The sequence below is a fragment of the Anopheles maculipalpis genome, chromosome 2RL (assembly GCF_943734695.1).
Source record: "Anopheles maculipalpis chromosome 2RL, idAnoMacuDA_375_x, whole genome shotgun sequence".
Lineage (NCBI taxonomy): Eukaryota > Metazoa > Arthropoda > Insecta > Diptera > Culicidae > Anopheles > Anopheles maculipalpis.
Window position 1 is genome coordinate 92,330,573 of NC_064871.1, and position 19,469 is coordinate 92,350,041.

General features: G+C 45.2%; 5 protein-coding genes across 5 annotated transcripts; 3 read left to right on the forward strand and 2 right to left on the reverse strand.

The window, feature by feature from the left end:
• The first annotated feature begins 3,371 nt into the window (after positions 1 to 3,371).
• LOC126568258 (NADH dehydrogenase [ubiquinone] 1 alpha subcomplex subunit 10, mitochondrial) lies at positions 3,372 to 4,724 on the forward strand. Its single transcript, XM_050224704.1, has 2 exons — positions 3,372 to 3,632; positions 3,695 to 4,724. Exons 1-2 carry the CDS (start codon positions 3,399 to 3,401, stop codon positions 4,658 to 4,660), a joined length of 1,200 nt encoding a protein of 399 aa, XP_050080661.1. The 5' UTR covers positions 3,372 to 3,398; the 3' UTR covers positions 4,661 to 4,724.
• A 32-nt stretch (positions 4,725 to 4,756) lies between these two features.
• On the reverse strand, positions 4,757 to 5,958 carry LOC126568303 (nuclear speckle splicing regulatory protein 1). Its single transcript, XM_050224758.1, has 2 exons — positions 5,899 to 5,958; positions 4,757 to 5,831 (listed from the first exon to the last, which is right to left on the reverse strand). The coding sequence occupies exons 1-2, from the start codon at positions 5,907 to 5,909 to the stop codon at positions 4,757 to 4,759; spliced, it is 1,086 nt and encodes a 361-aa protein (XP_050080715.1). The 5' UTR covers positions 5,910 to 5,958.
• Positions 5,959 to 6,256: 298 nt separating this feature from the next.
• On the forward strand, positions 6,257 to 7,185 carry LOC126568536 (ATP synthase subunit d, mitochondrial). Its single transcript, XM_050225030.1, has 3 exons — positions 6,257 to 6,468; positions 6,623 to 6,926; positions 7,002 to 7,185. The coding sequence occupies exons 1-3, from the start codon at positions 6,347 to 6,349 to the stop codon at positions 7,092 to 7,094; spliced, it is 519 nt and encodes a 172-aa protein (XP_050080987.1). The 5' UTR covers positions 6,257 to 6,346; the 3' UTR covers positions 7,095 to 7,185.
• Positions 7,186 to 7,281: 96 nt separating this feature from the next.
• LOC126568488 (DNA replication complex GINS protein PSF3) lies at positions 7,282 to 8,034 on the reverse strand. Its single transcript, XM_050224973.1, has 3 exons — positions 7,930 to 8,034; positions 7,757 to 7,862; positions 7,282 to 7,687 (listed from the first exon to the last, which is right to left on the reverse strand). The coding sequence occupies exons 1-3, from the start codon at positions 8,030 to 8,032 to the stop codon at positions 7,285 to 7,287; spliced, it is 612 nt and encodes a 203-aa protein (XP_050080930.1). The 5' UTR covers positions 8,033 to 8,034; the 3' UTR covers positions 7,282 to 7,284.
• Positions 8,035 to 8,556: 522 nt separating this feature from the next.
• On the forward strand, positions 8,557 to 10,806 carry LOC126568138 (inosine-5'-monophosphate dehydrogenase). The gene is made up of 4 exons (XM_050224561.1): positions 8,557 to 8,644; positions 8,762 to 8,912; positions 9,408 to 10,606; positions 10,678 to 10,806. The coding sequence occupies exons 1-4, from the start codon at positions 8,562 to 8,564 to the stop codon at positions 10,781 to 10,783; spliced, it is 1,539 nt and encodes a 512-aa protein (XP_050080518.1). The 5' UTR covers positions 8,557 to 8,561; the 3' UTR covers positions 10,784 to 10,806.
• Positions 10,807 to 19,469: the final 8,663 nt, after the last annotated feature.

Sequence of the window (19,469 nt, forward strand, 5' to 3'; positions counted from 1 at the left end):
GCGGCCATTGCAAACGCACATCCGAGACCCTGCCGACTCCCAGAAGCAATTTCTTCAGGAAAAATCACGTACATCCCGCCTGCCTCACAACTGCTACACATTCCAATCCTTTTTCTCTACTTTTTTCCTTGTACTTTCCGTCCCGAAGCCATACACTCTTCTTTTCTCTGCTCGGTTGCGGTAGCGATTCAGTCAGTATTAACCCAACCTAGTCCAGTACTGAAGCACACGAAGGCCAAGTGGAGGGTTTAATTACGATTATTAAATTTTCCCGCTCCCCCCTTCCCACCGTAAGATCTCCCATCGTGAAGTGCACACGCGTCACGATCACGATCGTCGTCGACGCAGCTGTGCGTGATTTGCGACGGCTGCAGCGGAAATGAAAATGCCACCAAGCGCCGCGAAGAGATGCCTTATATTCTTCGCTGCAGCTTGTGAAGCAGAAGACGTCGGTCTTATGGTGGTGATGTTCCACGCGTTCGCTTTCAGACGATCGTTTGTCTTCATTCGGGCTGATGCGATGGAGAAAAATTACCATCATCACTTCATCAAACGCGGTAGTACTGGGCGGGTGCACCAGTTGGCTGTGGAACGCGCTTGAGTGAAACGAAACAAAGCTGAGATTGGTACAGCGAGAACAAAGAGCAGGGGACGAACGCTACGAAGCACACCGCGAAACAATACTCTCGCTGCCGGGCTTCTGGGTGTTGGTTTCGCCTCGCACATACGCGTCGAGACAAATTATCGCAAAAATGGATCGACTTTTATTAAATTTCACCCCTTTTCTTTTCGCTTTATCGAACGTGCCTGTCGGACGGTGGCGGGATTGGAACGCGACATGATTGATGGTGATGGTAGGTATGGCCACGGCCAAGGTTACGGTTCTACCGATTGCGTCTAATTTTTCTCCATATTTCGATTATTGTACACCAAAATGAAGCCACCACCTGCTTCACAAAGCAACGTCAACAACAGCTATTAAAAGAACGCAAATCTAACCAGATAAACATTTTCTTTCGGAAAAGTGTGGAAACTATCGTCTTCCGCTAACTTGCCCCATAACTCGTGGCTCAACGTAAGAGAAGAAAAAAGTACATCTAGCGCTTCTTCTGCTAGCATCGCGTATTTCTTTTCCATCCAATTGAAGCTTATTTTCTTTTACTCATGTGTGCGTGTGTGTGTGTGTGAGGAGTTTTTCCTCCATTTTTTGTGTCCTCTCAATTTCACCTACGATATTTATGGTAACCTTTACCTAAACGGTTGGTCACAACTTAGTGTGCACTTCGTGTTTCTTTACTTTAGTCGGCTTCCATTTTTTTTTCCTTTTTTTTGCCTTCGTCTGGTAGGTAAGTTTTCCTCAGAAACCATTTTCCCTACATCGACAAGATGAAGGATAAAGTTTGCCGCTCACTATCGCTACGATCATCGGGCGGTGCAGCGGATAGGCTAAAGTGCAGCAAAGTATCCTTGCAACTCCCCCGAGCACTGAGGAACAGCAAGGGGAGGGTGGGCAATTGATGCTGAGGAGGGAAGCATTAGTATTGATGTTTCACTCGTAAGTAGTTTTCTTACGGCAACTACCACCACGGCACCGGTGGTGCGAGTGCAATTTTTCACTCCATTCTTTTAAGCTCTGTTTTGTTCTGTCTTTCTCTCGGTGGTTGTGAGAGGGTTCGGATGTCGGCATCACGACGACAATCCTTTAACGTACGTTTGATCGAGATGATCATGAGGCGGTTTGCTTGACAGCTGTTAAAGTTGCGGGTTGCAACTTTTCTCTGCCCGTACGAGGTGCGCTTGTTGGAGTATAAGTTTTTCGGGAAAGTTTTCGATACGTTTTACCTTTGCAAGAGCATGCAAGCTTGTGTGTGTGTGTGTGTGTGTGTGTGTGTGTGTGAAATGAAGTCATTTGCTCTTAATTGATTTCAGTTTGCTTTTTGTTCACTGTTTGTCGTCAAAATACTATCTGTTCGAAATTCTGAAACTGGGTGTGATAGAATGCGTGAAAGATTAACACAACGATTGGGGGAATTTATCCTGCATTGAGCGGGATTAATGAGTGGCGGAACTTTTTGCCGGTTCGATTGTCGGTCTCTTTTAATTTAAACTTGCTTTTGTGGTTCTTTGTATACTTATCTGGATTATTGATGCCAAAGAATATGGGATAAATAAGGGGAAAAAGAGTCAAGATCACAATACTATCTCAGGGTTTAAAGAACATAATGAACGTATTAGTTCAGCAACATTCTCTTGACTTGATGAATGACTGAATTGGATACGCTTGTCTCACCTTCATGTGAGATGGAGTAACAAAACTTCAGGAAATGTTCTCGTCTGCTGACTGTTGTGCCCCTAAAACACTTCTAAATTTCTTCTCTGTGTAGTGTCGTAAGTCGTATCAAGGTGTGTGGCTTGACGAGACACTCTCGTGCAACTCCCTTGTCCATGATGTTATCAGCAAAGCTAACAAATCACTGTGTCTAATTGTTACTCTAACGTCCTAAGACAGAGATGATCCCGCTGTATGAAGTTCCTGTATCTCCTGGTCTTCTCCAGACGCGACCACGATGGCCAGAATGGAGAGCTGTTCGCCGCTTCCTTACCGTTTATCATCTAGTTCTCCCTCACTATTCTGTTCGCTGTCGGCTCCTTCGGCTTGAGCTTATTGAAGAAAGACATTTTCATATACGGTTTCATCGCAGGTCTCCTATTCCTTCTTTCTGGTTTATTTAGTTGCAGTTGGATATTTTATCTTGAGTACAATCTCAGAAGATGTGGGCGAAATTTGAAATCGATCCTAATGTGTAAGAAAAGGATACCAACTACTATATACTAAAAAAATATATTCAATTCAAACAAGTCCATTCCAATGATACCGTTCACTTCTCATTGATGATGATGTGAACACTTAAATATGTGTGAAAATTTTTCAATTGAAAAAAGGATAGTATTAAATGTTGGAAATTTGTCATTTTTGCAAATATAAATTCAAATTATTTTTAAAAAAATAAAAGTCCTCTTCTGGTTTAGATCAAGCCCACTGTCCGTGTTTAGATCGTTTCCAACACTCCCGTCACTTTGACAACCGCTACCGAAACAGATCTAAATCTGACGAACGAAGAAAATATCCGATTCAGCTGAGACTGCCAAGTGTTTTTATCAACTTGTGCAGCATTTTTCGGTCCCCGTAAGCCTATTCTGTAAGCGATTTCCTTCCGTTTGGCTTTTCTGCTACACCTTATCCTATCCTCTCGCGCGTAGGGTGTGCGTATATTCCTCAGTTCGTGCCTAAATACACTGTCCGATCTTACGTAATTTCACTGCCACCGGGAGAGCGTTTGTAATGTTTTGATTGTGTGATCCGATTTTTTCTTCCCGTCCCGCAGCGCTGCAACAAAATGTCGGGTGTTTTCCGTATCGGAGTGCGCCTGGTGAAGGGTGCGCCGGTGGCCGGTTCACCGGTCAGTCCGTTCTTCATCGCGGCACGCAACATTTCCGGCAAAACGCTGCGCGGTTCGAAGCTGAGCAAGCCGAAACCGTTCCCGTACCTGGAGAAGCAGTACACGGCACTGAATGCCTGTATGGACGTGCTGACGAAGAACACGACCAGCCGATTCGATGAAAACACCAAGGTGTGTGTGTTTGGTAGAAATATTCTTGAAGAACCGATTAATGAACTCCGGCTTTGTTTTAGGTCGTTGTGGTGGACGGTCCGATCGCGGCAGGTAAATCTGCTTTCGCGAAGGAGCTTGCAGCCGAGCTGGAAATGAAATACTTCCCGGAGGTAACGATGGACAACTACTACATCAATCCGTACGGTTACGATCTGCGTCAGCTCGATCCTCAGCTGCCGGTCAACATGCAAAGCTTCGATGTGACGAAATTCCACCAGAACCCAACCCATCGCAATGTGGCCACGTTCCAGGTGCGCATGATGGTGGAACGTTTTTCGCAGTACGTGGACGCACTGGCCCATCTGTTCAGTACCGGTGAGGGTGTTGTGCTGGACCGTTGCGTGTACTCTGACTTTGTGTTCATGGAAGCGATGTTCCGTAATGGATACATCTCGAAGGGAGCCCGGTCGGTGTACTATGACATCGTGAAGAATACCTTCTGCGACTTGATGAAGCCTCATCTGGTCATTTATCTGGACGTTCCGGTGAATGTGGTGAAAGATCGCATCAAGAAGCGTGCAAATCCAGCCGAAGTCGGATCAAAGGCCCTTACCGACCAGTATCTGAAGGATATCGAAACGATCTACAAACAGCAATATCTGAAGGACATAAGCACGCACGCCGAACTGCTGATCTACGACTGGTCGGACTACGGTGAGACGGAGGTCGTTGTCGAGGACATTGAGCGTATCGATTTCGATCGGTTCGATAAGGATGATCCGAAGATGCGCGACTGGGTAATGGAGAACGAAGAGGACTGGACCGAGGCCCGGTGCCGGTACATGAACAAACCGGACCTGTTGAATTCGATGAACGTTCCACGGTTTGACGTTCCCGAGCTGACCGTCTCGCCGGACGACTTTAAGGCCTGGTACGATGTTTGGTTCTCCGCACCGGGTATGTCCTACCGCAAGGGCTACAACGAAGAGTGCGGCGATACTGGCATCCTCACCAAGATGAAGACAGACTTCCGCAATACCCTGTAAAATATGTAATCCTTCTTTCGGAGGAGACGCGCAGTGTAATAAAATTAAATTGTTAATCCTAAAATATCCAGAGGATTGATTGTATTTCGTTCGAAATTAGCAGGATTCTTGCATCTGGCGTCGTTCGAAGTAACGTTGACGGGCTGCTTCAAACACATCACCCACGGTACGCTTCTTCCAGATGTCGATCGGTGGTGGTTTGGGCTTTTTAATTTCCGGTTCTTCTGTATCTTCCTTTGGTTCCGTTTCTGAAGGCAAGTCCTTCGAAGTATCCGCCGACTTTGTGTGGCCATTCGTTTCCTTAACGTCTTCTGCGCTCTCGCTCTTGTTTTTATCATCTTCCTCACTCTCAGAACTATCGCTACTGTCCGAATCGATGCTAAAATCTGAATCCGCGTCTAGATTTGATTGCAAATGTGTCCTTTCCGTTGGTTCACGATCCTCCGTTTGGTCGTCATTTTCATCGTCCGACTTTCGCTTGCGATATTTACGCTCCCGCTGATTCGATGGCTTTGGTCGCTCATCACGCTTTTCCTCACGCTTTTCCACACGCTCTTCACTAGACGACCTGGCTGAATCCTTACGACCTACCTTCTCTTCCTTCACCTCTTCCTTAACAGCTTCATCCTTTACTTTCTGCTCGTAAATGTGACGATAAAATCCACCCAAATCCGATTGTTTCGTCACATCACCGATCGTTTCCAGGTACTCTTCACGCTTCTCCTGCTCCTCCAGCTTCTTCATCTCTTCCAACTTGGCACGATAAGCGGACGTGACGAACGATTCCTTATCCTTGAATTTTTCACCCTCCGCGTCACGCTCCTTTTGTACCTGCCGTTCGATACGACGCTCCTGTTCCTTCTTTCGCCGTTCCGCCGTTTCCATCAGCTTGCCAATGTACTTCGGTTTCCGGTCGACCGTTTGTTCCTTCGCTTGGGCTGAGCTTTTCTCCCTCTGCTCTACCATATCGTCGTACAGCTCATCGTACTGGTAAATGGTTGGATCTTCTTCGACTGCCTTTTGCTGCATCGCTTGTGCTTGCCGCTTCTGTACTGCACCCAGCTCGATGCTTACCTTGCTGGTACCGGCGTCATCGGAATCGGAATCACTTGCGAAGGCTGCATGTTTCTTTACCGGACCGGAGTCGGTGCCACGTTCAATTAGACCGTATCTACGAGGAAAGCAGCATGGTTGATTATCGATGCATTTATAGGTAAATAACAATAAAATAGACTTACTTTTTGGACATTGTGGAATGATGCTGGCGAGAGGAACGTAAACAATCTGATCCGGCCAAACACAACAAGAAAACACAATGTTGTAATGAACAATTATTTTGACAGCATAATGGAGATGATATTTTAGATGCTTTTAGAGAGTTTTCATAAAAATTCTTGTAAAGGCAAACATGAATAACAATTTTAAGAAAAAAATCAAACAATATTTTATGCTTTTTGTGCTATTTGTAGTTAATGCATGCCCTAAAAAAATCAAGTAATTAAATTTACAAAATTGTTTTCTTGATCACCATAACCAACCACAGTGTGCTGTGATGTCAAAACTACACGAATCAACCACAGCTCGCTTGCTGTCAACTTACATAAGCCGATTTTCTCATTCTCGCCGAACGCAGAATCACACATATTTTTGTCCGGAGGTGTACGAATATTTTGGAAAACTCCCGCGATGGCTTCTCGTCGTATTGCTCAATCGAGCGTAAACTGGGCGGCGCTGGCGGAGCGTGTACCGCCGAACCAGAAGCCCAACCTGGCGGCGTTCAAAACCAAGAGCGACAAATATCTGCGCAGGTTAGTGAAAAGATCCGGTCGCCCTCGGTCACACACGCACATCCACCATCATCCATCCATCTGTCAGTGTGGGTCGACAGTCCGTCGGTCCCCCCAGTGCAAAAGTCCCTGTGTTTCGTAATCGTTTGATATTCATAATTTTTCCCTTCCGCAGCGTTGTTGCTAATCCGGAAACTCCGCCAAAGATTGACTGGACGTTCTACAAGAAGAATGTCCCGGTCGCTGGTATGGTTGACAAGTTCCAGAAGGCGTACGAAGCCCTGCAGATCCCGTACCCTGCCGATAACGTGACGAAGCTGGTGGAGGCGCAGGAGAAGGAAGTCCAGCAGGAGATTGCCAAGTTCGTGAAGGATTCTGAAACACGCATTGCCGATTTCACGACCCAGATCGCTACCCTGAAGGCGCTGCTGCCGTACGATCAGATGACGATGGAAGACTTCCGCGACTCGTTCCCAGAGGTGCGTATTTTCGGGGTTACCGTGTATTTAGAAGTTGTTTCTAATGCATTTTCTCTCTTCATCTCCCCCTAACAGCAAGCTCTGGATCCGATCAATCGTCCATCGTTCTGGCCACACACTCCGGAGGAGCAGGAGCCTGGTGCACCGAACGCCGAGCCGCACCATTAAGCAAATGCTCGCCCCACAAAGCTTGTTTGATGCAATCCGGGGTAGTTCCGGTATAGAAATAAAGCAGATTGCTGTTTACTAACACCCGTAATACAGCCCGAGTCGACTGAACAACCAAGGAAGAGGAATTGTGCAACTAGAAAGAAGAAATGTTTTCAAATCTGCCGCAGTAAACTTTGCTTCGATCGATTTATTGTTCTTCCTGTGTTTCCCCTTCCGGACTTCGCTTGCGTTTGCGTAAGTTTACGGCAATCTCGGTCGATTTGATGTGTACCTGTCTTTCCTGGAGCCAATCATCGAATAGTTTGTTCGTTTTGCACCCTTCGTTGTACAGTAAGCGTTCGGTAAATTCAAATTTGCTGCTCGTGTTCAGGCTTTCAGTTCCTACGTTTTGACACAGATCCTTCAGTCCCTTCATGCGCTCCTGAGCCGTAACGTGCAGCATTTCCGCCACACTGTTGGTGTTATCGTAGCGTGTAAGGTACATGCCTAGCTCGTAGTAGAATTTGCACAACGCACCCAGTTCCACGTAATTGGCATCGGCTTTGTAGATTTCTTTATACGCCGCACTGTAAATGTCCGGTATCTGCGCTCTGCGAGTGAAAGAATCCTTTTAGAAGAATGGTCAATGAATCAGTGTCGGGGGAAGAAAACAGACTTACTCAAAATGAGGGTTTCTCTCGTCTTGCTGTAGTACGGCCCAAAGTGGAAGCTCCAGTGAGTGGTTGCTGCTGAGGTTGGGCGACTTTCCCGAAGGGTCCAAAAATCCTGCCGGAAATACAAGCATCCCATTCAGTACAATACAACACAACCAGCATATCGAGTTCTACCTTACCCATCATGTAAAGATCCTGCGTAGTTCGGCATGGTATCCGTTCCTGGGTGACCGTTATATCGTCCAGGCTATAATAATTCGGTCTGTAGCTGGGAATATTCATAGCGTTGCGTTGCGTTGTTGAAAAAAGTGCACTCACAGACTTTTTTGTTTTGATCGTAACGATTTTTGCGCCCTTCCACCCTCAGCTGTCAGCTGTTGTGCGTTTCGAAGCCCCGAGTTCGTTTCTCAAGCGTTGTGCCTGCTCTAAGCACTTTTCAACCCATCTTCCGTACGTTGTCAAATTGCTGTCACCCGTGTTTTTTGCACATTGTTTAATTTCTTGTGGCAAATGTGGTGTGTGGAAGTTGTTTCTCAGTGCCAATAATCTTTCGCCCTACGCCGCAAAAAAAGCTTATTTAATCCCGAAAATACTACACAAAACTTTTGTAAACTCAAATAATATAGAGCTGTTTGAAAGTAGTGTTGAAGCAGAACGTGCATTTATCCCGCATAACCGATTGCCATTCCCGTGCTTCTCAATCACCACGTGTTTTTTGCGCAATTCTCAAGTGTGAATTGACGAGCAGCAATTCGTGGCAGGTAAAAGCGAAAGAACGTAATTCCCCACCGGTACACCGTAGAACACAACGATGGAGAACGGAACTTCCAACAATCTGCAGGATGGACTTTCGTGCGAGGAGCTGTTCAAGAAAAGTGATGGTCTGACGTACAAGTAAGTGTGGCGAAGGGAAGCGCCACCCAAAAGGGGAGGCCCGCTGTTAACATATGTTTTGGTCGGTTATTAATTTCTTATACATTTTCCCTCTTCCTTTGCATTACATTCCGATAGTGACTTTATCATCCTTCCCGGGTACATCGATTTTACTGCCGAAGAAGTGGATCTTTCATCACCGTTGACGAAGAAAATTATGCTGAAGGCACCGCTCGTATCCTCTCCCATGGACACGGTTACCGAAGCCGAAATGGCAATCTCGATGGCGGTGAGCATAAACACTTTTTCTCTCGCTCTCTCTCTCCCACATTACTTGCGCTCTTGTAATGTTTTTCCGCGCATAATATGCACATGTGTGTTGTGTGAGAAACGGGCAGACAAGCAACAACAAAAATACAGGGTTTTCCTTGGATACTGTAAAAACAAATGATTTTTGGGTAAAAGATTCGAGTAACTCCCCCTCCCCCACCTAATTGATGGCGAAATTTGTTCATCACTATGCGAAAAATGCCAAAATATAAATGCAAAGCGCAGTATGTTATAAACAGGAAAACCCTGTAATAATTTAAACCCCATGACCCGGGACTGAACTTGTTGAGTTTTGGCAACCGTTCGTTAAAAGGCTTCCCCGGCCGGCATTATGTTAGACCGAGCGATACAGGGAGAGAAACTGACAAAGAATCCCTTCAAGTTGCCACAACTTGCCATAGACAGCCAGATGAGACCGTTTACTAATTTTCTAACTCTATACTTTTCACCCCAGCTGTGTGGCGGAATTGGCATTATCCATCACAATTGCACGCCCGAGTATCAGGCAAACGAGGTGCATAAGGTGAAAAAGTACAAGCATGGCTTCATCCGTGACCCGCTCGTCATGGGTCCGGAAAATACGGTCGCCGACGTGCTGGAAGCGAAGCGCAAGAATGGCTTCACCGGGTACCCGATCACGGAGAATGGTAAAATTGGCACACGCCTGGTCGGCATCGTTACGTCGCGCGATATCGACTTCCGCGAGCACGATGTGGACATTAAGCTGAAGGACATCATGACGAAGCTGGAGGATCTGATAACGGCCCCGAACGGGGTGACGCTGCAGGAAGCGAACAGCATTATGGAGAAAAGCAAAAAGGGTAAACTGCCGATCGTGAACAAAACGGGCGAGCTGGTGGCGCTCATCGCTCGGACAGATCTGAAGAAGGGGCGTACCTATCCGAATGCGCTGAAGGATAGTAACAAGCAGCTGCTGGTGGGTGCGGCTATCGGGACTCGTGAGGAGGACAAAGATCGGTTGGAGCTGCTGTACCAGAATGGGGTCGATGTGATCGTGCTGGATTCGTCCCAGGGCAATTCGATCTATCAGATTAATATGATTAAGTTCATTAAGGAGAAGTACCCCTCGCTGCAGGTGATTGCAGGGAATGTGGTGACGCGACAGCAGGCCTACAATCTCATCACGGCCGGATGTGATGCGCTGCGTGTGGGCATGGGTTCGGGATCGATCTGTATCACGCAGGAGGTGATGGCTTGTGGATGTCCTCAGGCGACTGCGGTGTATCAGGTGTGCAATCTGGCCCGTCAGTACGGTGTGCCGGTAATAGCGGACGGAGGTATTCAGTCGATCGGCCACATTGTGAAGGCACTTTCGTTGGGTGCATCAGCTGTGATGATGGGTTCGCTTCTGGCTGGAACATCGGAAGCACCTGGCGAGTACTATTTCAGCGATGGCGTCCGTCTGAAGAAGTACCGCGGTATGGGTAGTCTGGAAGCGATGGAGCGGAAGGATGGTAAGGGTGCAGCCAGCTCGCGGTACTATCACACCGAGATAGAGAAGATGCGTGTGGCACAGGGCGTCAGTGGTAGCATCGTCGATAAGGGTTCGATACTTCGCTTTGTGCCGTATCTGCTGTGTGGACTGCAACACAGCTGTCAGGACATTGGCGCACGTTCCATCTCAAACTTAAGGTAAGTGATGTGGCGAAAAATTATTCTGGAGCTGGAGAAAATTATACCATTATTTTGAACGAATATTACAGAAAAATGATCTACAGTGGCGAGCTGCGCTTCATGAAGCGTACCCATTCGGCCCAACTCGAGGGTAACGTGCACGGTCTATTCTCCTACGAGAAACGTCTGTTCTGAGACCAACCCAACACCCAGGAGCACCCGTGAGGGTCCGCCCAAGTCGCTCACCTGCGACCCTTCTGACCGGTTTGGTTAGGGTCCCCCGGGTAATATGAGCGGAGGACAAGCAGAGTGGCACAATGACACTTACGCGGTTAACACGGAACGTTTTGGTGTCTACGACCGCCGCCACTGTTGGTTAAGAGGAAGTTTTGTAGTTCGTAAAATGTGTAAGCTAAGGATTATGGTGAGACCCGTGCGTGCAATACGCCGAGGATTTAATCGCAAAATAGGAGGAAAAAAACAAGATTTAGTTTTAAGGATCTTCATTACCATCCACTGAAACCACTACACGGAACAAAGGAAACAATCAACCGGAATCGGAAGGGCATTTTGCGTTTTTTCCCCCCTCTTAAAACTGCCCCTTCTCCATGTTGGAGAAAGCACTTAATCAACAAGAAAAGGCTACGGTTTAGTAATGTCTGTAATTTCCAAGTAATTAAATCATAATTTACTTCCAACCATACAACAGCAGCAAGCAGTTGAATGTAGAAAAAGATAATGTAAATTTATTAAAACAAAACTCTCTACTGAACAACTACCGTGACGAAACAGAAAAGCTTCGAATCTGTAGAGCAAAAAGGGGACCCACCTCTATGTTCCATATGGCCTTCACACAGGTGTAAAACACTTTGCAAAAATCAATTTCATACCAGCTGCTGTCCGTTTTGTGGAGAGAGCATATGTTTTTAGCAGTTAAGAATAGCATACCGTTTGCATTTTTTGGCGAATAGAAATCCGGCATCCTCCCGCCTGTCCGTTAAATGGATCGTGTGACTTAGTGTGGAGCGATATCAGCGCGATATTCCGACCCAATATGACCGTAACACATTGCAGATTTATTTATGAACTTTTGGCTATGAATGTAAATTGGTCCAAACAATGTGCTATTGTACAGAAATAGTGTGAAAGATACTTAATTGGAGCTTGTACTGGAAAATAAAATTTGTGTCTATTGTTTTAGAATTGGTACCACCACAAACAAAAAGTGGTGCGGAAAATTGTAATGGAAATAAATGTTGCAGAAGGAGGAAGGAGCTACGAACCGATTTAAGATAAAACTAATTGATCCGTTTATTTCTTCGTGTTGGTTTGATCAGAAAACCGGGAGTCCGAAACCGAAAGAAAGGGCACGGTGGATCGAAAGGATTTTCTAAAGTTCAAACGCAGTCGTTTTGTGGTTTCTTCCACGAGGTTCTAAAGGCTCAAAGTATTTTAGTAGGAAATTTAGTTCAAAGTTTTAAATGAATTTTACTTCAACAAGATTCATCACCCAAAACACGCTTGCTAGCGTTCAAAGGGTTCCGGAGGTCTACAGGGATCCGGGTTTATAAAACGGGGTCCCAAATTTGAATCCTTCCGGTGTAAAGCACGCACATGGTGGGTTCTAAACTTTTGATTTGAAGCATGAAAACACGAGGGATTGATTCCCATAAAGAAGAATCCTGGTTGTTTAGTGGAACTTCAAGAATTAATCATTCAGATGTGGAATACAATAGACCTGAATAGACCGAAACGTTGACAACTACAGTACGAAGTTTACTTCATTACGACGTCCACAGACTACATACAGGCTCATGGCGAGACATTGGCCGGGTTAGACGCTTCAGCCTCGTCTTACAGGATTTGTACAAGAAGCGCCGTTTGGGAACCATTCAACCTCAAATTAGATGCTGATTATTCGGCTAAAGGTAAACATTTTCACCCAAAATATCTCCAACATATTAGAAGATGTCTCCAAAGAAGCTGTCGTAATTGAACGGCATAATTGTAATTGGTTCTTCTTTTTTGGATAAAATGTACTAATACTTTTTCTTTTTTCCTTCGCGAAAACTCACCATTTTAACATCCAAATGTAAAATCGAAATGTCTGGTCGTCGTTCGCGCAGTGTGCACCGAACCCGAAACCAATCTGCCAATTTATTTTCTGTCTGCGGAGCAAATACTTCAAATCTCTTCGTTCATTTTCCATCCAACCCAGGGCACTCCTCCACAGGACACAGGCAAACGCTAACGCTTGTGCCACGTTGCCACTACGAAGGCACTTTATTTTTCGCTCGTTAAGCACACAAACCAAACCCGGTCGACCAAACCGGTGCGAAATGTCATTTCGCGCGAATGGTTGTACTTCGTACGGCAAAGAACGCCAAAAGTTCCACGTGCCAAAGCGCACGTTTCGCTTGTTTCATGAGCGCGCGCGGCCGCGAATCGATAAAAGTTGATTGAGTTGTGTCCCGGCACTGACTAATCCCCTGGGGTATGATAGCTACGAATTGTTGTGGTGCGACACGCGATTTGTGATGTTGACAGATTCGAGCGAAAATCACAAACCGCGCGAGAACACATCACACACAACTCGACAGAGTTCATCGCAACCTGAAGAGAGGAGTCGAGGAGTGCTTCGTTTTTGTTAGTCCATTGGCTTTGCCATTTTCCAAAAATATACACCAACCAGAGACGCGGGGCATTGATGTTTCTCGAGCGCCGGAATCAGCTTCTCGGTGCATCTACTGAAGAATTGTCCGCCCACCTGTGAGGACACTTGAACGGTCGGGTCGGGAATTGATCTCGTGTTTCGTGTGAAAACGGTGTAAATTATTCGTCGTTCAATTAATGCGAGTCACCTTCACTGTCAATCAAAACAGAAAATTGGTTTCGATTCTGGTCGGTCTCAATGCGTTTGATGCTGCTCTAAACTTTATGTTCAGCTGGTTCTATATTTAACTTTGGTAAGAGAGAAAAAAACATTTATGTGACAAGTAATCAATAGCTTGAGATCTTCTCTAACCGTTGAACTGAGTATAATATTTCTAAAATCTTTTAAATAGCATTTATTACAGGAATCGTTTCAAAAATGTTTATGTAATTGGACAAGATATGTAATTAAAACATAGAAGGGCCTCTAGACTGTCAGTACATCCAATATATTTGGCAAATACTTTGGCTTACAAGCAGTAATCATCGCCATCCTTATCCATGGTTACTTGCTTATGAAGAGTTACTTGCTTAAGACCTTCTTGTCGACGGTCAATCTCGTCGTTAAACTCGTAATAATGGCTAGGGTCTGATACTGACTCTCTATTACAGTTGCTAAATTAAATTACTCAGAAGGTTAGAAACAATTTCATTGAAAGTGAAGAGAATAAAACGAGTTTAAATGATATTTTTAATGGAAATTGAGGACATATTTAATCATAAGTATAGACTTTGAGTATCAAGATTGTCCGGCCATCGAATGACTTACTTGACTTGAGTCTCGGATCTGTCGTATGAAGCCTCCTATTGAATCATAGTTGTATACTATGACACATCTATCATCTATGGCGACCTTCAACATGCTCATTTTCCTAAGAGTTCCTGCTACTTGAAGGGCTAGGACCCGGACAGGGCCTCGCTTAGTGAATCCTTTTGTTAAGGGGCTTATCTTATCCCAATTATAAGTAGACTAAAAATATCAAGACACGACAGATTCGCAGTTGAAACTGGTACCAACAGGACAGCTTCTCCACAGTGACGATCGAATATCGAACTGCAGTGACAGACCATAGTTTAAGACCTATAACAGGTTATCATTTTCCATTGAATCGACCTACTTTTTTGTGGCCGAAATGACGTACGATAAATCTTCAAATCGATTCTTAAATCTCTTTTTGCATTCTGGATTAAAATATGACCAAAGCAAAAAAGAATGGTCTTATGTTTTTTAAATTCAATCAACAAATTCTTCATAGTTTTGGCCATCTTCTTTTCACTTTTTTCGGACGCAAGAATTTGCTCAAAAGAACTCGGAAGCTGTACTGAATATCATCATTAGATGTAAAAAAGGAAAAGCTTGAATAATGAAACAATAAATTACTTCTTTGCTCTCACTGTTCGAGACTATAACGCGCCAATCAAGAACTGCATCTACATCTGCACTACAACAGCAAAAAAGTTGATAAAAGAAGAGTAAAACAAATTTCCAAGTCATGTAATTTTTTTCATCAAAATGAGTTGTTGATTGTTGATAAGTCGTCAGGAATAGTAAGTTATTTCTAAAAAACACGAATTGGATAATCCTTTTCCTACGACAGCAATACCCCTTGGGATCACTAATTCGTCTGTGTTTTTTGGAACCATGTTAAGGTTTTGTACTGAATTGTGGTACGAAGTTTGGTACGATTATTAAAAATAATTTCATCATGTTATAATTATTATTAACAACCTTCAGCTGTGGAAAAAGTGATCTGCCATTGCATATTTACTTAAGATAGCGTGTGAAACACAGCTTAAGAAAATAATATAATCATTAATCCATCCCATTTTGGGTAAGCCAGTTTCGGAGCAAAAACATTTTTCGGACAAACAATACACACATTAAGTGAATGATTAAAACATTTCCCAGCCTTTTCCCTCATCACTATTATCACTGAGACATGCACATGCCCGAACAGGCTTGTGGTGCCAATGAAGGAGAAGAAAAAAACATTCTTTCCACCTATGCTAGCGAGACACCAACCTAGTCTTCAGGCAAAGAGTCGCTCTTTACGATCGATTAAATATTCATAGCGTTTTCATATATTCATAGCGTCGACAAGATCAAAGACCACCGTATACGCGCTTCCACTATCCGGCGGTCGCTTTTCACCGTCCTCCCGGTGCCGGCGGATGTGGAAGCTTCATCGATAGGAAATGGTCATAATTTATAGCAGGAGTCCCATGTGTGACCATTCCATGGACATGGAATTGGTGAAATAAAGCATTATTTTATTGGACATTGGTGGTGATGGTGAGCTATTTGAAAACTGTCCCATTGCAAACCCTCCCAAAAAAAAACCGAATGATTCAATCCGTTCCTTACCGGACAAATTAACCAACCAACCCAGAAGGAAGAGTTTGTTGGTAATGCACGAGCAAAAAGCTATTTGATGAAAGATCGCGAACGAAAATAAATCAGTACCTCGTTATTATTCACCATCAGCCTCATCCCATTCACGGTGGGTCGGAAAATTCCGTCTGGAATGTAGGAGGACAGGACAGCAACCGTACCCATACTACAATAAAGTACACGATTGGTGGTCCCGGGATCGCTTGTCACTCTGTTAACAACCGTCAGCCAAAAATTGGAAAAGAGATTTTGGGCCAAAACAGAAAAAAAATGAGACTCGGCCACCTGTAAAGCATAGTTACATCAGCTAGCGAAAGGAAAATGTGCTTGGTTTGGGGTTCATTTTCCCGCGCAACGGTGGGGATGTGGTGGGGATAGCGAGTTGTTCAGTGTATTTTACTTCCTTTTTTTTTGGTTCTTTTCTGGTTATGTTCTACACGACGACCGCTCGATATCGATGGTGAAATCATAGCCCCGGTATCATCACCATAGGCAAGAGATGACCTCATTCGTTATTCGATGGTTTTGCAGGTCGCAAGATAATGGAAGATATTGTACAGTAATCGGGAGGAAGTTGTGGGACGAATTGTCATTTGGTGGGATTTTTGGCTTATAGTTGTGCTTTACCAATCGGGGATAAGTTTCCGTAACAATTGAGGAGGCCCGGTGGTAAGGTGACAATGACGCCGGTCTTCAAACCTCAGTACCGGTGTTCAAATCCTATCCGGACCGTGAAAATGTAGTCCATTCACTTTGGACAGTCTTTGACTTAATTCTATACGTAGTATAGAATCAGAATCAGTCAGGCTGGCGCCACTACCACTTTGGTAGTGACGCCGGATCGACCAAAAATTTAACCCAAATTTCGTGTATTAAAGTTCAATTTAAAGGCAGTATAAGATGCTATTGATACTACTATCACCATCGAATAATAAAAAGAATTTTGTCTTACAATAATTTAGCTGGAAACGTTAGAAATTCTATATATATAAGCCTTCCGTTCAATACTTTGTTATGCTGCCTATCTACTACATACTTGTATTCTTCAAGGCCCTTAAGCGGTAATCATTATTTCTCTTCTATATAGCTAGACTAAATAACAGGCCAAAGTCTCCATTCAAATATTGAGTCTTCTAAATGCTGTAGGGCTGATTGTCCAGCAGCAGGTCAGTAACATGCTATACAGTTAGAAAATATCATTAGACAAAGGAGTCTAGAAGATTGATACAACGGAAAGCCACTTACCAGGAGCCACTTACCACTTACTTAGCCAGGAGGGTAGCGTAGATTGTTCAAACGATTGTCAAGAACAAGGACGATATTGACTGGACACCGTACCAGAAAACTCATTCAGTTACTCCTTTTGACGAGGTTCAGAAGGTTTGGTAAGGGTTAGAAGTCCAAAACTTGAGATTGAATGGTAATATTGATACATACGTTGAGCATTGGGGAGGCCGGGTGGAGTAGGCGACAGCGGCGCCGGTCTTCAAACGGGATGACCGGGGTTCAAATCCCATCCGGAACGACCCCAATAATAAGAAGAAGAAGACATTGAGCACCCGCGACGGAAGCCGTACTGGCCACTGGACAGCTGCGGTGACTCAGGGTCTCTCAGGTGGTAGTTGAGGCGAACACTCAGGATACGCTCCAACACCTTCACAATTGTTGGCACTCCAGGTATCTTCTGATTGCTTGATGTCTGCGACAGTAAACACGAAGTTCGCCGGAATCGTGTCACGAGATCAAGTAGATAGATGGGGACCAGATTTTCTGATGATCCTCTCAACAATCTGTCTCGGGCCTAGACATCACTCTACGTTCCCATCGGCGACGACCATCAGCTCTTGGCACTTCCTCTTTGGGATCGTTTTCCTCAGGTTCCTCTTGACCAAATTATGGCAATGGAAAATCACACTCAACTATTAAATATTTTTCGAAAAACATTTTCCTATGTTGATAACTTTTTCCAAGCCGAGTTCATCTCAACCTACACCATACACTGTAGCGCCACGGCCAACCAGTAGATAAACACCGCAAACCAACGAAACGCAAACCACCGACATCAAAGTCCTTGCCGCCCGTTTCCCCCCTAATCCCATAACCTTCCCATCCCAACCGTACTCAAGTTCATTCTTCTTGCATGACCGTTTTGAGAGTGTGGTGAAAAATACAGCCCCCACCCGAAGAGGGTTGGGATTAAGGGGTGGTGAATTGTCTTCAAGTGTTTTCCACCCCTTTTGACCTCCCTCCTCAGGATGGTGGTTTTGGCGTTTTGTGGCTATGCAAAAAGCCATCGACTTACTGTAGTGTGTGGGCTGAGCTGGCCGATCATCATACACCGTTCATCCTCTCGCTCTTCTCACTCCCTTCCTCGTTCTCCTCGAACTTCCCTCAATATACCGACCCGATTATGTTGTCGATCCAATTTTTCTTCCCATTTTGTGCTGATGGGATAGTACACACAGCGCAACAAACACATTTCGCACCACCACACACACATACACACACACACACATAGCCCACTTTCTCTGTATACGTATAGTAAATGTCGGGGAATTATCCTTGCTGAAAACTCAACACTCCCGTTTATCTTTTCTCTTCGCTTTGTTCTCTTGTGCTTGATTTTCCGTTTTCGTCGTGGCACACACACACACACACACACACAAAAAGGCGATCTTTTCCTTTCTCCCCGAATTACGGAGGCCATTCGCGTACGCCATTGGATTTTTCCGACCTCCAACAACCACACCGAAGAGGACTCCCATCTTTTTTTTGCTATTTCCCATTCTGTTTTGCTCTCTCGCTCTCGCACACTCGCCAGCGCCTGCTGCTCGCTGTCGTCTCGCAGGAAACAAGGAAAAAGCTCGTGTGCTCCATCGTGTGGCATCATCATCCATCGTTGCACAGCACAGCAGGCGTCGGAAGAGTTGAAGGTGGAAAAATATAGCAAAATGCTGTGTGTGTGTGTGTATGTGAGTCGCCCGAAAAAAAGAGACACACCGGTGCGTGGGCGTGCGTGTGAACGGAAAAGTCTACCAAGTTTGGGTGGTTGGTGTAGTCACTGGTAGTGACGATTCGGACGAGTCGGTCGAGCCGGTCGGTCGGTAGTGGTAATAACCAATCTATATGCATAGATTTTTCTGCTCCTCTCCCACACCCCACCACCCTCATTGGTGTGCGAGAATCGAAGCATACTAAGCGTGGGCAGGTCGGTCATCCCCGAGATGCAAAGGGATGAAAACTACCTCCCAAAACATTTGCCACCAGCGTCGTCGTTGGTGTCGTTGGTGTCGTCGTGGTCCTTTGGCATGATGGTGGCGCAAGGATCGAATGTTTCCCCCGTGGGGAAAACGTGGAAAATATGTACCATTGTGAATGGCACCCTGTGTGTGTGTGTGTGTGTTTCTGCATCATTGTGAAGAAGCATTCGGAGGGTTCGTGAGGAGCCTGGAAAAGGAAGGAAGGATTATGGCAAGCAGCAAAACGAACGCAAACGGGATGGATGAATGAGTTTGCAGGACGAGGAGAAGAACGGAATGAGGGGAATCCGAGGAAAAAACACCCAAAGAGCCCCAGCATAAATGCTATTTCTGTAGAGGCAAGTGTGAGAGAGAGAGAGAGAGTGTGTCGTAGCGCACACGAGGGTCGCCAATATGATTGGTGTCGCGGGTGGCGGCGGTAGAAGTTTGGATGGGAAAGATAGCGTCCCGGCAGGCAACGGCAACCGGCAGGAAGGATGATGATGATGGTCCCGGGCATTCGGTTTTGGAGTGAGAG